The sequence below is a fragment of the Haplochromis burtoni genome, unplaced genomic scaffold (assembly GCF_018398535.1).
Source record: "Haplochromis burtoni strain Fernald_Lab_line unplaced genomic scaffold, NCSU_Asbu1 Contig_367, whole genome shotgun sequence".
NCBI classification, from domain to species: Eukaryota; Metazoa; Chordata; class Actinopteri; order Cichliformes; family Cichlidae; genus Haplochromis; species Haplochromis burtoni.
This window is the reverse complement of record NW_024582728.1, coordinates 284,689-304,083: the sequence shown is the minus strand read 5'-3', so window position 1 is coordinate 304,083 and position 19,395 is coordinate 284,689. Positions and strand designations below refer to the sequence as shown.

The window sequence follows — 19,395 nt, the reverse complement described above, 5'->3', positions numbered from 1 at the left end:
GAAAAGAATTATTGGGGCGCGGGGAAATAGCAGCATACGTGGGGGAGAGTATGAGTCTTACGGTGAAAGCGGGGCCGTGGGAGCCGGAGGGAGGGGTGAGGGTCCGCGGGGGAGCTCCAGGAAAGTCGAGGTGACGAGTACTGAAGGCGATCCAAACTCCAGACGGGCAGGTGGACAGGCAGGTGGCTCAAAAAAACACGCCGAGCTGTTATCTGAGTGCACAGGACAGAATTAGCGCTCATTCAGACAAATGAGAGTTTTCACAATCGCTTTCCCGCAGGTGTACGTTACCGCTGTGAGATGACTAACGGACTGGCGTGGAGCAGCAGGCTGGGCTGGATCAAATAGTCCACCTGATGATCGCCTGGGATGGGATGCAGGTGTGGAGTTAACAGCCACGCCCGTGGGCATCCCATCAGCTCCTCGGACGCCGGGCCGCGGACCATGACAATGTTACTCCTAAATTTCTATCTTGTTCAAAGAGAAGATATAAAACAAAGTTCTAAGCTATTCGACCTTTTTTAAAAAGAATCGCTAAGAGAATCGATAAAGAATCTAATCGTTAAACAGAATCGAAAATGGAATTGGAATCGTGAAAATCTTATCAATACCCATCCCTAATTATAACTCTGTTGTTCTGTGGTTGATTAATAAGCTGGAGTTGATGATTGCTGCTACTCCCCCTCCTGGTGTTGATTCACTTAAGCTGACAAAATCATCCTGCAGTAACAAACTTTTTGTAAGGTGGAATAAATCAATGTTATTTATTAACAGGGTCTTAGAAGAGAGAGACCTAATGTTTGATAACCAACATTTGTATTTATACAGGACAAAAGTCATAAAGTGCTTTACAATACAAAGTAAAATGGAAGAATTAAAACAGTTTAAATTCATAAAACTAAATAAAGCCAATCCTACACAATTCCACTTGCTTCTTTTAGAAGCTTTCAACACTTTCCATAGATCGTGAGTCCAATGGAAGCAAGTTTCGAAACCTGGTGTCCTGGGTGTCTACAACTCCAAAAGCACAGTCTCCTCTTCTCTGTAACTTAGACAAACAGGCAACAACAAGTGATCAGCTGATCTCAGAGACATGGCAGTTACCTATGAATGAAGAAATTTACTAATATAGTGAGGTATCTGACCATGAACGGCTCTGAAAATGATCACCAGAACTTTAAGAGAAGCTATTGTAAAAAACATCTGATTTTTCTAGCGATTGAAAAAAAGATCAAATAAAAAGGATGTTCATTTAATGGAAAATGTTAAAAACCAATAACAGGCAGCTTAAACCATTTATCATATTCTTCATATTCTTTAATGTTAAATTGTGCTGCTTTAATGTCACATTGTGCATTATCAATGAAGAAAAAAAACACTTTAAAATAAACCGGTGTTAAATATGATATGAAAACATGTTACTACGTTCATGTTAATGTGTTACTAAAATGATGAATTAACATCTGAAAACCTAATAAATTGCAACTGAAAAGTGCGGTGCATTGTGCTGTTTGACAACTTATGACGACCGCTTCGATAAAAGTTAAAATCTAAAATAACAGAATAATATATCATCCAGCCATTTTCTTCCGCATATCTGAAGTCAGGTCGGTTTATAATACAGCTCTGTATCACTTTTAAGATAAAAGTCTAGATGTTAAGTCTTTTTACACTCTCTCAGATGAGAGATAAGCCAGGTCCACTTCAATCCTTTTCAATCCCACCTCTCTCGTCAGTACCTTGTATGTAACTGTTGATTTTCTCTATGCAATATTGGACCAGTGTAAAGAAAATTATATCCAGAGCGAGAACTGAAGAAATTATTCATATTGCATTTTATTAACAAAGAAGTAGAAATTTGTGATTTACTTTTTTGGGCATAGAATTTTATTTTACAAATTTTCACTTGTCTTAGTATACCTGACAGAACAACTGCACTGAAAGTTGATTTAAGATACACAAAACAATCAATATAAAGTTGTATTAACTTATTTGTTCCTCCCTGGTTTATTTTGGTGTAATACATTTACCTGTTTCATAAAATGTAAATAGAGCCTAAGTAAATGTAAAATGTACTTTATTATTCTTTTACAACTCTTTTGTAATTAAGTAAAATTAAAAGAAATGGGCCCACACCTGGGGGGGCTTGATATGTTCCAAGAGAATGAGACACAGACACTAACATGTGTTTCCACCCTCATGCACACATATACAAAGACTCACGCACTCGCCCAACATGGAGACACACAAAAATGAACGTGGTACACTAAGACCCCATGCCTCACTCCGCCCACCCATATGTGGTGTTGATGCATGCTGATCTAAAATGCATTTTAAGCAGGCGAGTAGCATGGTGCCAAAAACCTTCTGCCAGACAACACTTGGTGTCAGCACGGCTCCTCCCTAGAACACATATTGTCTACATATATTTAAAAATGAGACGTGGGCACCAGCACCAGAGGTGAGGCTGAATAAACAGACCGTCCTCTGGACGCCCTTCAGTGTGTGCCAAACCCCTGAGGCCCAATATGAATGTGCAATGAGAGTGTAAGTAATACAAATGTCTAAGTTGTGGAATAAAACTGAGGCGCAGGTGGCCAGGAGGGGACAGAGGAGGAATGTCTCCCCTACACCTCAGTAACACACCTGTGCCTCAATGGAGGATCCAAGGAAGGAGGGAGGCAACTGGGGATGGGGGGGGGGGGGGGGATCTACCAAGGGCAGGGGCCCCAGGCCCAACCACACCCACCCCAACATTCAGTCATACACTGCATAGGACAATAGACACTGAGGCTGAGTTCATCCTCCACCTCTGCTACATCTTCTCCACCTGCAGAGTGGACTCCTCAAGAGCAGAGGCCACCAGCAAAAGATGGCAAAAACCTTGATTCATTAACCTGTATAGAGCACTCTATGTTGTATTTTGTATTGTATTAATTGTAGACATTGGGATGTCATTTCATGTTATTTCTAATCTATTTAAAATCTTTTAAACATATCTGAGACCAGAGACTTTGGTCTAAGCTGACTGATAAATCTGCCTACCATTTTGCAATAGGAGGGCATATTGATTCATCTATTTTGGAGAGTGTCCAGTATATTTTAGACAACTGACCATCATCTTTGTAACAATGGTATAAGATTCAGAATTCGGAGTGTAAACTGGAAGCATGCATTCAGTGGGTTAAGGGATTGGAGACTACAGGGACTGTGGGATTTGACTCCACTCTGGAAATCAAGAAGAAAAAGCCACAGGATGCTGGAGAAGGAAGAATATTGCAACGAGTGCAGGGAGAAGTTGAAATAGGTTCTGGGTGATAGGGAAGAGTTACCAAATGACTGGGAAAGTAAGGCTGAAGTGCTGAGGGGAAATGCCAAGATGATAAGTATGTTAGGAACCTACACATTGGACACATAGACAAATGCTTTGTCACATGTTCATTCAACGTAGTCAGTAGACATTTGAATAGAATTTTGGTACAAGTAGAAGTTCAGCCCTACATCAGTTAAGTAGAATGTTGTTCCTGGCTGTTATGGACCCACCAGTTACTATAATACCATCTGGGACCACAGCTATCGAGGAGAATGTTCACCTGTGGATTTAGTGTACTGTCAGTCATGTTGTTGAGATCAGGTTTCTGTGAGACTTGGACGATCTGTTGCTCTTCTTCTTTTTGTACGTGAAAACAACAAGCCGAGCTGGATTCTAGAGTCTCCAAACCCCTCTCCACCCCTCTGTAACAGTGTTGTCATTTAATGCAATTTGTTTTATACTTTATGGGGCTATTATACGCTGAATGTGTATTTTTACAATATCAGGTCTACTTATAAGACATTTCAATTGATGTCCTACATCTTAACCCTCTCAAGGCAGGCGTTGCCGATTTGCAACAGTTAAAAACTAACAACCCGATTACCCCACATACATATTTTTTTTGTTTTTTTTGGGCTTTTTTTACTCAGAAGTACGACTGCAGGACTTGGTTGTGCATTAGCAACAAAAAGTTTAATTTGAGCCTGAGAGGGTTAAACAATAATTCCAGAAAATGAGTTTGAGCTGGACTACATCAAAGAAAAACACAGCACAAAGGACGTGTTAATGAATGATCAGCTCACACTGACAAGCTTGTCACGGTCAACTAACCCCGAAACAGCCTTAACACAGACTCTGCAACCCCATAGGATTACTAATCTGATTAGGCAGCTGAGAGATTTCTTTTCCAACCCCTCAGTCTCTCGTGTGTGAGGTTTCAGTCAGACATGTCACTTGGTCATGCTTTGATGTCTGTTTCAAAAAGCTAACACGGTGAATATGCTCAGTGTAAAGCTCCACAACGGGACTTTGCCAACTAGTTGATGTCACGATGGCCAAAACCATATTTAAACATTTTTTCTTTATTGTTTGTCAGCTGTAATCCACAGACATATTGTCACACTGAGAAAAACCCACGTGTATTAACATGCTTCATTCCATTTTCATCCAAATCAATAAAGGTCTGACTTCTGGATCCTTGTGAACGACTCTTCTTCCAAGTCTTCCTCTCTTTTCATTTTGGGAATTGAGATAATCTTTAAAATTGCAGGTTAATTTCTGGGGTCATCTAGAAGACAAGGATGCAAAAAATGAAGGAATCCTTCAGACAATCTTTCTGTCTTTCTGTGTTTATGACTTCAACACAAGAGAAACATCAAATCAGTGATTAGGCTGAGGAGAGGGATCGGCACATTTTAGTTTCTTTCTCATTTGCATCTACATTCACACTCTTGCAGCAGAACATGCTAAACTTGCGTAACACAAGGTGACATTTTCCGCTTCTCTAGTTTATAGCATGACTGACATCCTCCATTCTGTATTTCCCAGGGGTCTGGACATACTAAGAAAGAAAGGAAGAAGCTTTACTTTGGATCTGCCAATAGACTCAGTTAGCCTGAGCCTCCAGGATCTAATAGGTTATTTCCAACCGCCTGGAGATCACCTAGAACATGAAGACAAGCAGAACCGACTGCGAGCTCTGAAGAACCGTCAGAACCTCTTTCAGGAAGAGGTAGGGTGCACTTGGACATATGTGTGTTTATGGAGGTGAAGAAAGCTTTCCAACAAACTAACTTCAGATCATTTTTAACAGTTTTTGCTTCCAATTTTAAAGATTTAGTCTAATATATTTATATATTCTGCCTCAGTACATACATACAGTACATCCACCCCCAGTGAATTTTGTAGTGGTTTATTTCTAATGATGGAACATATTGGAATATTTAATGTCTAAAATGTTATTTTAAGAAGAAAAAGAAAAGATGAATCAATTACTTTACTGTATACACGAATTGTTTTCTTTTAATGACACAATCCATGTCTGTGAAACTGTTGCTCAAAGAACTGCCAATTATATCATGTTTGCTTTCACATTGTGTACATAGTGGCTGAAAATATTCACAGTGGCCCAAACCATTTCTCTACTAACTTGTAAACATGCTTTTTGCTCCTGTTTACTTGGAGAGAAATTGACACACTTCGAGCTTCCAGTGGCCATTAGAGGAAATGCAGTTTTTTTGGCACGTCTGTGTTTTTCAACTCAGATATTAGCTTGGTCACATTATCTATATCCAAATCCATAGAATGGATTTAACGGCATTCAATTTGCTTTTATTTCCTAACTTTTCTGTGACTACACTCTGTTTTGTAGAGCTCATTTCAGGTGAATAAAGTAAAAACAACAGTTTTCATATTTCTAGGGGATGATCAGCCTGGTCTTGGAGTGCATTGATCGGCTTCATGTCTACAGTAGTGCAGCTCATTTTGCGGAGGCAGTTGGAAAGGAGGCTGGAGAGGCCTGGAGCGCCATTCTCAACTCCCTCTACCAGCTACTGGGTAAACAAGCGCACAGACAGAAGCACAGAAAAGGTGCAATAACTCAAATTGTAATTCCACTCACCTAAAACTACATATTAGACCTGAAGACAATCAGGTTATTTTAAGAGATGACAAATGCTCAGAGATTCATTCAGAAAGGGATCAGAGGACAGAGACAGGTGACATGTGGGCTCAGTAAGAGTTTTCTATGTTACTGTTGTTACACCTCTTGATATCATGTCATTTCTCTCAACTTATTTTCATCTTTCTAGCTGCACTCATCAGAGGGAACAGGAAGAACTGTGCCCAGTTCTCTGGTTCACTGGACTGGCTCATTAGCAGACTGGAGCGACTGGAGGCTTGCTCTGGTAGGTTAGCTTGTCTTTTACATGGTATAATATATTTTATGATTATGTAAAAGAGGTGCTGAAGTCAAAGTACACATTCTCAGAAATGCCTTGGTTACATACAAATGGATGTTACGTAGAAAAAGCAGTTGACATCAGATGACAAGTCAATTTAATCACCTCGTAAAAGGCTTCAGCTAATTTAACAAGAAGCCACCTTTTCAGCTGTTAGAAACATGACTGTGCCTTAAGCTTCCAAGTTTATATTACTGACTAAAGCAGCAATATGATAGTGGGATGATAGTGGGAACCAACTGAAATTCTGAGCAATGAGGGGTTTTCTCTTAGTCGGATCATGGATGAACTGAAGGTTTATATGAGCGCAGTGCAGTGTGGAAACTGGGTAAGTTGGATTCAGGCTTTGCTCACCAAAACACAATAAAGCTGCTTTAAACATAAAAAGGATCCAGAATTTAATAAACAAAGAACACAAGAGTCAGCAGAGTTTGTTGCTGTGTTGTCACAGACAAACTGTTGGAGTTGGTTGAGGTAAACCCACAAGTGAACGGTGGAAAAACATGCTGATGAATTACACAGACTACAGTTAGATGTTGGTGTCATTTACAGATAAATAAATAATAGGAAACGAACAGGACAGAGTCAAATTTATTTATTTAGCACATTTAAAACAACGGCTGTTCACCAAAGTGCTGTACGTCTAAAATAATCAAATGAGATAACAACAGAGGAAAAGATGTCATAATTTAAGAAAGTAAGAATGAAATGAGTACAGAACTCATTCTGATTTAAATGCCAGAGAATAAAAGTGGCTTTTCAAACAGATGAGTCAGGAACAGGAGGGACAATATGAGACCTGAAGTCTGTGATCCTATTGCTGAAGACTTGCCTGCAATGCTATAAGAGGAGCAGCAGTAGGAGAATTAAGAACAGAGTTAATCACAGTAAGTACAGTACGAGTCTGTGACAGTTGTTAGCCACGATCTTAGAGAAACACTTCTTTTTGCTGCTCTTACAGTCTTCTGATAATTTAACAAAGATTCAAAGTTATCAAAAGACACATGAAATGTATCCTTTTTCCATGTTCGGTCAGTTTTTCTACACACGTGTCTGAGTCATCTGGTGGCATTATTGAACCAAAGCTTAGTTTTATGTTTTTGACTCCTGGTTGTGAGTTGAGCAATGAAATCAAGGATCTCTAAGGAGGTTGAATTAAACAGAGAAAGTAAGTCGTCAAGTGGATGGACCTATCGAAAAGTAAGGCGTGACTAGAGGGTTTTTTTTGTTCTTGTCCAATCAGAACTGTCGTGAGAAGACCAAAATGCCCAACAGATTTACTTTCCCAAGTGAACCGTTTGCCATAATGGTCTACCTGGTAGTCATATTTTATTAGAACTTTATTAGGATTTTTGAGTTATTACAATTACAATGGACAAAACTGGGGGATGGAAAAGAAAAAGAGGAAAGAAAGAGAAGTTGAGCACAAAGTTCACAGAAGGAGAGGGAAAGAAAAATAGAGAAGCAGATGGAGAGAGAGCAAAAACAGTGAAAATCTGCTGAAGAAAAACAACAAAAACACAGCAGAGAAACCACGGCAACGACCAACATATGGGGTAGTCTACCTAGTACTCACATTCTGATGATTTAGAGTCTACCTGTGACACTGTCTTTACCTTACAGTGTAACCTGCTTTGTGATGACTTGTAACAAACCACAGGTAGAAGGAACCTGGAAACAGTCAAAGGGCAGGCAAGAGAAAAGACTATAAACAGGATGATGATGTCCAACATGAACCAGCAGGTTTAACAAATCATACATTCAAAAGGGAAGAAAGTGAAGACGGAGAGAAATACACCAGAATCGACGATTACAAAATACAAAAAGGCATTAACTACTCTGTTGTTATGATCTGGCAATACATCGATAAAAATTTACAAAAATCAGTTGCAAATTAATCGAACAATATTTAAATAACTTAAAAAAGAAATATTTAAAAAGCACTTTTAACATTTTATTTATTTTCTCTATTTGCTCTAGTTGCATTTGTAATTCAATCTTTTAGTGGTGTCCTGTATGTTTTAGAAGTATTTCCATTATTTTACATATCTAACGACAGTAAGATGTAGAGCTGAGTGATGAGTAAGCTAGTTGCCTCTGCTCTTAGCTTTGGGACCTGTACAGCCATTATCGGTTCTCCAAACTTTGACAGTAAAACCGACTCTTAGCTTTTTGTGAACTGTGGTTTTGAATCAAGTTATCGTCACACTGCACCTTATTTTTCAATTACAGGTATATTGGAGGTGCTTCACTGTGTACTGGTGGAGAGTCCTGAAGCACTTAACATAATCAAAGAGGAACATATCAAGTCTATCATATCTCTGTTGGACAAACATGGTCGGAACCACAAGGTACGGGCACTTACTTACCCACAAACATAAACTGGTGATGATAGTATATTTTAAAGCCTAGTTATCCCTGGTACACTTGCATCATTTTTTATAGGTAGAAAGGCTGTTCTTTGGATAGCTTGCCTTGGTTATTCTGTTGATTTAGATTCTGTCGGTATGTGTTGTTTCTTTATTTGACTCCATGATGTTGAAAACAGGACTCTGTGAGGTCAGACCCTCTGTTGCAGGACGACTTCTCCTTATTACGTCTGGCGAGATATGTTTTATGACTCCGCCTTGTTATTTCACCCTTTTTTCATGCTGAAGCATGGATGTAGTACCAATCACATTAAAGTCTGAACATCTATACATGGTGTTTAAAACAAGCAATCTAATATTTTTTAGGTCCATCTTATGCTCATTAAAAGCTCTTACTTAACATACATCCTGCTAACACACTCAATATGTTAGCAGCAGATCCTTTCACTCAGTACTTTGTTGTAAGGCCTCCATGGATCTAACTTGTTGCAGTGTATCGCACCGAAGATCCACATCCTGGACCTTTTGTTGTGTTGAAATCATTTAGTATCAAGGAGCATTATCCTGATGGGAAAGGTTATGGCCATCAGGGAATACTGTTACCATTAAGGACCAAAAGTTTCTTGTGTCATCATCACACTGCCTGTGCCAGCTTGCAGTGTTTCCCATCATTTCTTTGAGTAACAGCTAAATGCACTGGGTTGTCACCAGATGTCAAAGAAAACCAGGCCACCTTTTCCCATTGCTCCATGGTACAGTCCTGATACTCATGTGTTCATTGTAGTAGGTTTCAGTCAGAAATACAGACTGAACGGACGCTCTGAGCCCTCTGTGGTGTCTCCAGCCACCACTGACCTTTTCAGCAGTTCAGTATAGATGTCACTACCTGTTTACTTGTGTCTCTTTATATCGTAGAGACAATAACATCTTATCCGTCTTGTTTATAAATACCATTTAGGTTCTAGACGTGCTGTGTTCACTGTGTGTGTGTCACGGTGTGGCAGTGCGCTCTAACCAGCACCTGATCTGTGACAACCTGCTGCCAGGAAGAGATTTATTACTGCAGACCCGCCTGATCAACCACATAAGCAGGTAAACAAATACAAACATTTGCAATGGTCGGATTGTGGAATCCCATGTCAGTAATGGATTTACCTACTCACTGACATTCATTCACTCCAACAGCATGCGACCCAACATCTTTTTGGGCGTCAGTGAGGGCTCTGCCCAGTACAGGAAGTGGTACTACGAGCTGATTGTGGATCAGGTTTTGCCATTTGTCACAGCAGAGGCCACTCACCTCAGGGTGGGTTGGGGCAACACCAATGGCTATGCACCATACCCCAGTGGAGGAGAGGGGTGGGGAGGCAACGGGGTGGGTGATGACCTCTATTCCTATGGCTTTGATGGACTCCATCTTTGGTCAGGTGAGCTGTGTGTGTCCAGTGTGATTTTGATTACTAACTCACTGATAATGAAAGTCTGTGCAGAATCATTTTTACCCCTCAGCCCTAGAATGAGGTAATGTAGGAGCTTTAAATTAATACCATAGTTGTATCTACTCAGTGACCTCAACCTAAAGGTCAAAATACTGTGAATACAATAACTCGTGATGGAAGTCACCTAGGATTTTCAAATTGGAGGATGGCAGGACCTCCTAGAATCTCACTGATCTCAACTAATGTTTTCTGAAAATCTTGTGAATGTGATATCTTGAGAATAAGCAAGATTTTGAAATTAATACCATAGGTGTGTCTAACAGGAGACTGAAGGGTGGCACTGGCAGTTGTCAGTATGTTTTCCCATTGAAATGTGAGACTACTGAATGTGGACTATAGTGGTCACAATCTTTAGGTGTGAGAGTGCTGTGCTGCCTCAAGAACTGAGCAGCTTACAGCTGTTAATTCAGCTATTAATTTAACATCATATCAGAAAGCACCAATACGGTGTACATTTTAATAATAATAATGGATTTATATAGCGCTTTTCAAGAGCCACAAAGTGCTTTACAATGCCACTATTCATTCACACACTGGTGGAGGCAGCTACATTGTAGCCACAGCTGCCCTGGGGCAGACTGACAGAAGCGAGGCTGCCATATCGCGCCATCGGCCCCTCTGGCCAACACCAGTAGGCGGTAGGTGAAGTGTCTTGCCCAAGGACACAACGACCAATACAGACAGAGCTGGGGATTGAACCGACAACCTTCCGGTTACAAGATGAGCTTCCCAACCCCCTGAACCACGTTCGCCATTTTTAGGACACTTTCGAGTTATGGATCCTTTTATTTATTTATTTATTTATTTATTTATTTTAAAATGCACAGAAATAGATTTTAAAAAAGGAAAAGATCTTTGTATGAAACTATGTTTTTTTTAAACTGTTGGACAGTTATGCAAAGTGCCTGCAAGATGTTTTTTCTGCTGAAAAAGGCCAAAAAGAAAAAAAGAAAACATAAATGCTTTTGTGAGCATGTTAATAGATCACAATAACGTAGGAAATACTCTGTAAAGTAAAAGCAAAAACCATAATGGAAAAATGTCCTGGTATAAACTCTGATGTCGTTTTGTACTTAAACAGTTCAGACTGGAATCAAACTAAACTAATTCTCGCTGCACTTCTGTGTATCCTGTGCAGGCTGCATTGCGCGGACTGTTAGCTCACCCAATCAGCATCTCCTTCGATCAGAAGATGTGGTGAGCTGCTGCCTGGACCTCAGTGTGCCCAGTATCTCCTTCAGAATCAATGGCCAGCCAGTTCAGGGCATGTTTGAGAACTTCAACTCTGATGGCCTTTTCTTCCCAGTGGCGAGCTTCTCTGCTGGGGTCAAGTCAGTGTTTCACTGAAGCTCATCAACACAGCATGATAACAGAGTTATTGTCTTTGTTCTCCATGAAGCTTGCTTTATTTTTGTCTTTTAAAATGGATTTGCAACTGTATAATGACTATAAGCACAACTTACATGCACATCCTGATTTTGTAGAGTGATTGTTGTCCTAAAAACAGCGTAGCATACTTCTGAGACTATTACAATAACTGCCTGATGAGTGTCTTGCAAAAGTTATCAGTGGGGTTGTTGTTATATTAGGACAACAATTATGTGATATCACCGGGATTTATAAAGTTACGCTGAAACCAAGCACACCATTGTTTTTCTTGTGACAGTACCAATAAGTTTGATGTGTCACATGGCCCTCTTCCTATTGAAAAAACAACAGTTGTATCCAAGATGGCCGACCTCTAAATGGCCACCATGGTCACCACCCATCTTGAGGAGTTTACCCCCTCACATATACTAATGTGCCACAAACAGGACTTTAATATCAGCAACCATTCCCATGTTATTACGGTGTATCCATAGAAATGGCCCACCCTGTAGATTTGGTATTTAGCTTTTAGCTGGAATTTTCAATATATAGGGGTTCAAACCTACAAACTAATGTCTCGTCACATATAGAATATTCTTTACTGGCCAAGTCAGTCATTTTATCTCAACCTAGTAAAGCAAATGAATGTTAATATAAGTATTAAAAACAAATGATGTTAATTTGCCCAAATACTTCTGCGCCCACGAAAATGGGAGCTATGCATAAAATTCCTCGTCAGTTAATGCAATGAACCTATTTTTGTTAAACCCCTGAAAGGCTCAATGTCAGCACTTTAACCCTGCCATGCATGAATTATGACAACCTCAATCAGGATTTTTTCTTAAGTATTTTAATTCATCTTTAGGCATTAAAAGATGAATAAAAAATACTTAAGAAAAAATCCTGATTGAGGTTGTCATAATTCATGCATGGCAGGGTTAAATGACAATCATTACAATGAAACACGTCATACATCTATAGCAGGGGTCGGCAACCTTTCTGATGATGAGTGCCATCTAAAATTTCCTCAGAAGTCAGTGTGCCATATAATTGCATTAGCAATAAATTTAATAACGCTCTATATGAACAGTTACACACTATATAGAACAAATTTATAGAATTATATTTGTTTGCAGATGTTGGCAGCTATCAGCGAATAGTTATCAGCTATTTTGAAACAAAAAAACACTTTTTTATCCCTAACAGCAAATACAACAAAGAGTGCAAATGCTATTTATGGTCTCCTCACAACAATGATGCGAAATAATAAACTGGGCCAATATGGCATGTTTGTTAATACAGAGACACACATGTTAATGTGATCTCTGGTCTCCCACTCAGAGACACAGGTCTCCGAGTGTCCAGCATTCAGAGGCTACCTGAGGACTCATGTGAGAGAAAATCTGCTCACACAGACATGTAGAGCCAAACACTGTCAATAAGGCCTCTGCAATGTTCTGAAGACAGTTACACAGAGTCGAGCTTTTCAGTTCAATCAGCTGCATTTCGATGTCCTCTGTGTCCAGGCAGTTAATACGAGACAAATCCAGCTGCTCATTAAAGATTTCTGGTTTGATCAGAAAAGAAAACATTGGTCCATAAACCTGAAAGTCCCAAAAACTCATTGTGAATTCAGTCTTTGAATGTATTTCCATGGTGCTGATGCTGCGCTGAGCGGACAGCTTCTGAAGCATTTGAAGTGTCTGAATGTGGAAATTTCAACATCGCTTGAAAAAACTGCCAGCTAGCAACGTCCCTCTCACTGGTAGGCAAAGTTATTTTTAGCCAATTACAAGTCGAATCTGGTAGTTGGGGTTGTTAGCTAAGATACTGTCATTAAGAAGCGGCACAACTAATGTGTGTATGCGAGCTAATTTGCGATGTGCACCGCTGGCCATTTATTTTTTATGCACCTTATCAGATTATTTCACTGCGTGTCGTGCCCAAGGCTGGACTGGGACACGGGCATTTTGACGAGACCAACCCACCAGGTATTAAAGCCATAAAGCCTTTGTATGAAAACAGACGCTGTTGTGACAGTGATGTACACTGTCTTGTTGGTATATGTATGATTTCTGTACATTTCTATACATTTTGCATCAGAGCGAGCGATAAACAAACAAGAGAGATGGGACTTGTGACAGAAAAGCCGATCATCTGATCATTGATCAGTTTCATGATTGAAGTAGAAACAGGAGAGGGAGGGGGAGAGAATGAGAGAAGAAGAGGCAGCTGTGCAGCGTAAACACAGAATAAATCCAGCTTTTCCATTCTAGCTGAAGTCCGGGACAAACTGTGCTCCTTTTCACCTCAATACGAAACGTGTAATATTTTCTCTGAATACGAGACGATTCAGTTTTTACGGGACGGTTGGCAACTCTACTAACTAACCTTATGAATAAAATAAAGTTCACTATCAGTAACATCATAGCACCACCCAGCTGTATAGAAACTCCGTCATGCTAGCTAGTAAGCAGTACGAGTTATTGTAACTGACTGTAAAAAGTCAGCGCAACGAAAATAAACTCCACCTAAACTTGGTTTATATCTGACCCAGATGGACTGCAGGTCGTAACTTCTTACCTGAAGTTCAGTTCACCTGACACTCGGACCGGCGGCCGCCTCGGGTCTCTCCTCCTCCTGCCTCCCCTTTCCCTCATCCACCTGCTGGCCTCTGTGGAAGCTCCGCCATAGAAACCACCACCAAACAACTGAGTTATTTTTACAGATCTGCCAGCACCTGGCCAATCCACCACCTTTCATTGTTTATAGTTACTAAAAATAAAAAAAAAAATCACGTGTGCCCAGGGTTGCCGACCCCTGATCTACAGTATCATTAAACGGCCAGTGAGTGGCAGGTATGGAGTGACACATCAGTGTCCAATGTAGTGGTTTATGTGCAAGTATACCATCAACACTGACACAAATACAAGAAAACAGCCTTTGAATAGCTGTCCACTCTAGTGACCAGTATTAGTGAAAGGGTTCATTGGATCTTGATCGCTTGACTTAAAACTCACAATGGTGTGTACGGAGGCAAGAGTACCAAAAACTCTGTCACTGTCCAAAAATGTAACAGTATATCAATTGGTCAGCAATATGAAGACAAATAGCACAACTGTAGCAGGCTGACTAACTCACATGTTTTTGGTACCTTTCTTTTTATATCATCATCATCATCATCACTGACATCCCAAATTTGAATGCCTAAGGCAATTTTTGTCCCAGATCTATCACATAAATGTCGGTCCCAGGAGCGCTGCCACTGGGCTGTTTTCTGGTTTTCACAAACTTTCCTGTTTCACCTGCAGGGTGCGATTCCTCCTTGGTGGGCGTCATGGGGAGTTTAAGTTCCTCCCTCCTCCTGGTTATGCCCCTTGCTATGAAGCAGTGTTGCCCAGGGAGAAACTGAAACTGGAGGCTAGTCAGGATCAGACTGCCACCAGAGATCAGCTGGGACCGACTGTCACTTTGAGCCAGGCAGCATTCACCCCTATACCTGTAGACACCAGCCAGGTCAGAAATGTCTTGCTCCATTTTTCTCAATAACACACTTGATTTAAGTTCACTTTTTAATTATTTTTGAAGTCATTCAATAAAGTTTTTTTTCCCTTAACCATAACCAGTAACTAAAACGCTGTTTGTTTTAATGTTCAGATTATTTTGCCACCTCACTTGGAAAGGATCAGAGAAAAACTAGCAGAAAACATCCATGAACTCTGGGTGATGAACAAGATAGAATTAGGCTGGATCTATGGTGCAGTGAGTATTATTAAATGAAAACAAATACCTGTACATAATACCTGGTGGACTGCTGCTATGCGTGTAATCCCAGCTAAACAGGTTACATAAAGAGGATTTGGGGCTGATAGATTCTTCAGCACCTGTAGCAGTAGCTCAGTGTTACAACATACAGAAGAAGCAACTGCTATCACAGCTAGAGATTGATAAGTGCAACACAAATGCTACAGCAAGGGAGAGCCAGGACATCAGGTCATGGGGGAGATGTCATCATCCCCTCCCCCCACCAGCTACTGACAGATAGAGCACTGGTTATGGTTATAAGACCAGACTAACCTGTGCACTACCAGAAAGCCTACGACTTAGTGCTTCACACCTGGATCCTGGAATGCCCAGAAGAAAGTCCTGAGGAGAGCTGAATGGGAAGAACAAGATCCGGGCAATCAATAGCTATGCCCTACAGTTGATCAGTTACCCTGCTGGAATATAAGTTGGCCAAAGGAAGCGATAGAAGCCACTGACATCAAGAGAAGGATGCTGCTTACCATGCTTGGAGGGTTTCACCCAAAGTCCAGGACCGTGAGACTGCAACACTAAGGCTACGTTTACACTGCAGGCGAAAGCACTTCAAATCCGACTTTTTTGACCCTCTGCGACCATCTATCCGATCATGGTATGACAGTGTGAACGGCACAAATCTGATATTTTCAAATCCGACCTGGGTCACTTTCGTATGTGGTCCTGAATCCGATACATATCTGATGTTTTAGAAAGCGACTGCTGTTTGATGGTCACGTCGCATTAAATCCGTCTTCTACGTCACTGACGCAAGACAGACGCCAATTATCAGCGCCCGATAAGACATTGCGAACCTTCCTGGCCCTCCAGTGAAACTGTTGGGAACAACGTTGGAGAAACGTGAACATTTTATTTGTACTGTATAATCTGCAGATTCTGACAGAAATTTGAAGCACCGCTCCTCTAAAACAGCAATAAGGATCATTATTAAGCCATATGTAAATAACAAAATAACTTTATAACTTAAAGCAAAATTGGGAAACGTAAAGTCCGAAACAAGTCTTTATATTAAGGCCATCGGTCAAACATACTGTTGCTCTGGGTCTAAACAGAGCGCGTTGTGTGTGACGTCTTCTTTTGCGCATGCGGGCACTTTGAGTGTTCACACTAGAGCGCGTTTGCTGTCACATTTTATTTGTAGTGTGAAAAAGCAGACAAAAAAATCGGATTTGATCAAAAAATCGGAATTGAGCATTAAGACCTGCAGTGTGAACGCAGCCTAAGTGGAAGGAAGGCTGAACTGGGACTGGTTTGTATCAGAACCATGATCCAAGATGAAAGAACAAACATCCATGAGCACATCAGGAAGATGGCCACAACTGATTACATGCTTAGTCAATACCTGATTCAGCAGAAACCCGAGAAAGAAGAGGAACAAAAATAGGAACCATCGTGAAAGAACAGGCCCCTGCACGGCATGTACCATCAGCAGACAGAAGAAATGGCTGATATTGAGAAATCCTACCAGTGGCCCCCATGCTAATGGGAGCACTTGGTGCAGTGACCCCAAACTGAGCAAGTGTCTCCAGCAGATCCCAGGAATGACATCCAACAGAGAGAACAAACACTAGAACGTGAGAGACTGCAGAATAGTGCAGTCCTAGGAATAGCAAAGATACTGCGCAGAAAGATACTGACTCTCTAACTTGAAGGATAAAGAGGCCAGAGCAAGTGTGGAATTATTAAGATATAGAAGATATATCACAAGATTTAGAAATTGCAGGTCAGTTTCTAAGTGTATAAAGTTGTGTACCATGGACAATGCAAAGGTTAACTGTGACTGTAGGTAACAGAGGCTGCCGGTCACTAAGCTTTTTAGCCGGTCACTTTTAGCGTCCAGGAAGACACTGTTCTTCAGTCTGATGGTTCAGCTCTTGTTGCTCCAGAGCCTTCAATGAAATACTGTTGATCCTTTTCTTTATTTGAATATTGTCAGAATGAACCGATGAATATTTTCGCTATAAAAATACATGACATCAGATATGTTATGTATTTAGCTACAGCTTGGTTACTATTAGTGTCCTGGCTGCCCTAAACTTTTCTTTTTTCTTTGCATGTGTGCTTGAGGTGCGGGATGATAATAAGCGGCAGCACCCATGTCTGGTGGAGTTCTCCAAGCTTCCTGAACAGGAACGAAGCTACAATCTACAGATGTCTCTGGAAACTCTCAAGTAATGTATCAGTGCAATGAAATTTGAAATTTCATCATATATATTAGTAAGTTTTCTTTGGACGTTGCAGGAGCATCAGTTATTGTTGAAATTCATAACAAGCATCTGCACATCCCATTCACACTTTTCTTTGTGATTGTGTTATTGCCCATTACAGAACTCTCCTGGCTCTGGGTTGCCATGTTGGCCTAGCAGATGAACACGCTGTAGAGAAAGTCAAGAACATGAAACTTTCATCAACGTAAGACCATTAAACCATTAAAACAAAATGTCAGTTCCATATATAACAGCTGGGTACAGAAGAATATACACATTCACCAGTCACTTTGGAAGTTAAATGTGTTCAATGGCTTGTTAAGACAGATATATCTAATTATCCAATTGCATGAATTCTGGGATGCAGATATGGCCAAGATTAGTTTACACCAATCAGAAAGGTGACGGTGAAGTGACTTTGAATGTGGCATGGTTGTTGGTGCCTGAGAGACTGTCGGAAACTGCTGATCTACTGAGATTATTCCACATTAACATCTCTACGATTTAAAGAGAATGGTCCAAAAAAGAGAAAATATCCAGTGAGCGGCAGGTGATGTTGGAGAAGAATGGTCAAACTGCTTCAGGCTGATAGGAAGGCAAAAGTAACTCAAATAAAAACTCATTATATAACACGTCAAGCACCTTGCCACAAAGTAAGTTGATTCAGAGGGCTGGTGAGTGTTTATGACTAGAGCAACAGAAACCCCCACTGGCATGTTGAACTGGATGAAAATGGACTGGTCTCAGACATCAGCACATTCTGGGTATTTAGGATCTCTGTATAACAATGCAGTACTTCACCTCTATCTGTGCAGCTATGAGTTATCCAGTGGTTATAAACCTGCTCCTCTGGATCTGAGTCACATCAAATTGACCTCCACCCAGGAAGCTATGGTGGACAAGCTAGCTGAGAATGCACACAATGTTTGGGCAAGAGATCGCATCCGCCAGGGCTGGACCTATGGCATACAACAGGTACTCACAATGTTTAAACATTTGAAATCAATTTAATTCATTTCAGACAACAATGATCAAGTTGTTTTATATTGTAAGGAAAAACTCCCTTTTAACATGAAGAAACCTGTGTCAGAACCAATCTGCACCCCCAAGCCAGTCACAGCAGTCGTGGGCTGTGGGTTACGACTGGAAGACAGGACAAGCACATACTGTGGACGAGAGCCAGAGTTTAATAGTAACTAATGATTACATGCAATGTGCTATATAAACACACAGGTAGTGAAAAGAGGTGTGAAGAATGGACTGATTGGACCGATTCTTATACAGCGCTTTTCTACTCTCATGGAGTACTCAAAGCGCTGTATACAACATGCCTCATTCACCCATTCACACCCGCTCATATACAAGCACTGCTAAACTCAAGTGCAAACTAACCAACATTCACACACATTCACACTCCGATGCACTCTGTGCATCATGGGAACCCCCCACAGTCTAGACCTATTTCAGTGTAACTAAGATGATTTTATAGAAGAGGGCTTACCCTCTTCTATAAAATCATCTCCTACCCTAGCAACCAAAAGTTCCTACTTAGCAAGCCAGCAGTGTGAGAGTGAAGTGCTCTATTGAGTGATAAAGTACTACGAGGCCTTTCAGATAAGATGGGGCCTGATAGTTCAAGACCTTGTATTTGATGACAGTGATTTTAAATTTGACATTCGGTTTAAAAGGGAGCCAATGAAGAGAAGTCAGTATGGGAGAAACATGCTCTCTCTTTCTAGTTCCTATCATTAGAATTGCTGCAGCATTTTAGATCAAATAAAGACTTTTCAGGGAGTTTTTGAACAACCTGATAATACTGAATTACAGCCTAGAAGTAATAACGTGAACGTGTTTGTCAGC

General features: G+C 40.6%; 1 protein-coding gene across 1 annotated transcript in view; it reads left to right on the top strand.

Moving 5' to 3' along the window:
* The window catches only part of ryr2a (ryanodine receptor 2a (cardiac)), a gene marked incomplete in the record, with an annotated part of 281,993 nt that overhangs the window by 93,383 nt on the left and 169,215 nt on the right, over positions 1–19,395 (top strand). The window contains 12 exon segments of the mRNA XM_014340412.2: positions 4,862–5,045; positions 5,734–5,869; positions 6,124–6,219; positions 8,506–8,624; positions 9,601–9,734; positions 9,828–10,069; positions 11,280–11,472; positions 14,821–15,025; positions 15,167–15,271; positions 17,396–17,499; positions 17,657–17,740; positions 18,351–18,510. Of these exon segments, the coding sequence (XP_014195898.1) occupies positions 4,862–5,045; positions 5,734–5,869; positions 6,124–6,219; positions 8,506–8,624; positions 9,601–9,734; positions 9,828–10,069; positions 11,280–11,472; positions 14,821–15,025; positions 15,167–15,271; positions 17,396–17,499; positions 17,657–17,740; positions 18,351–18,510 (1,762 nt within the window).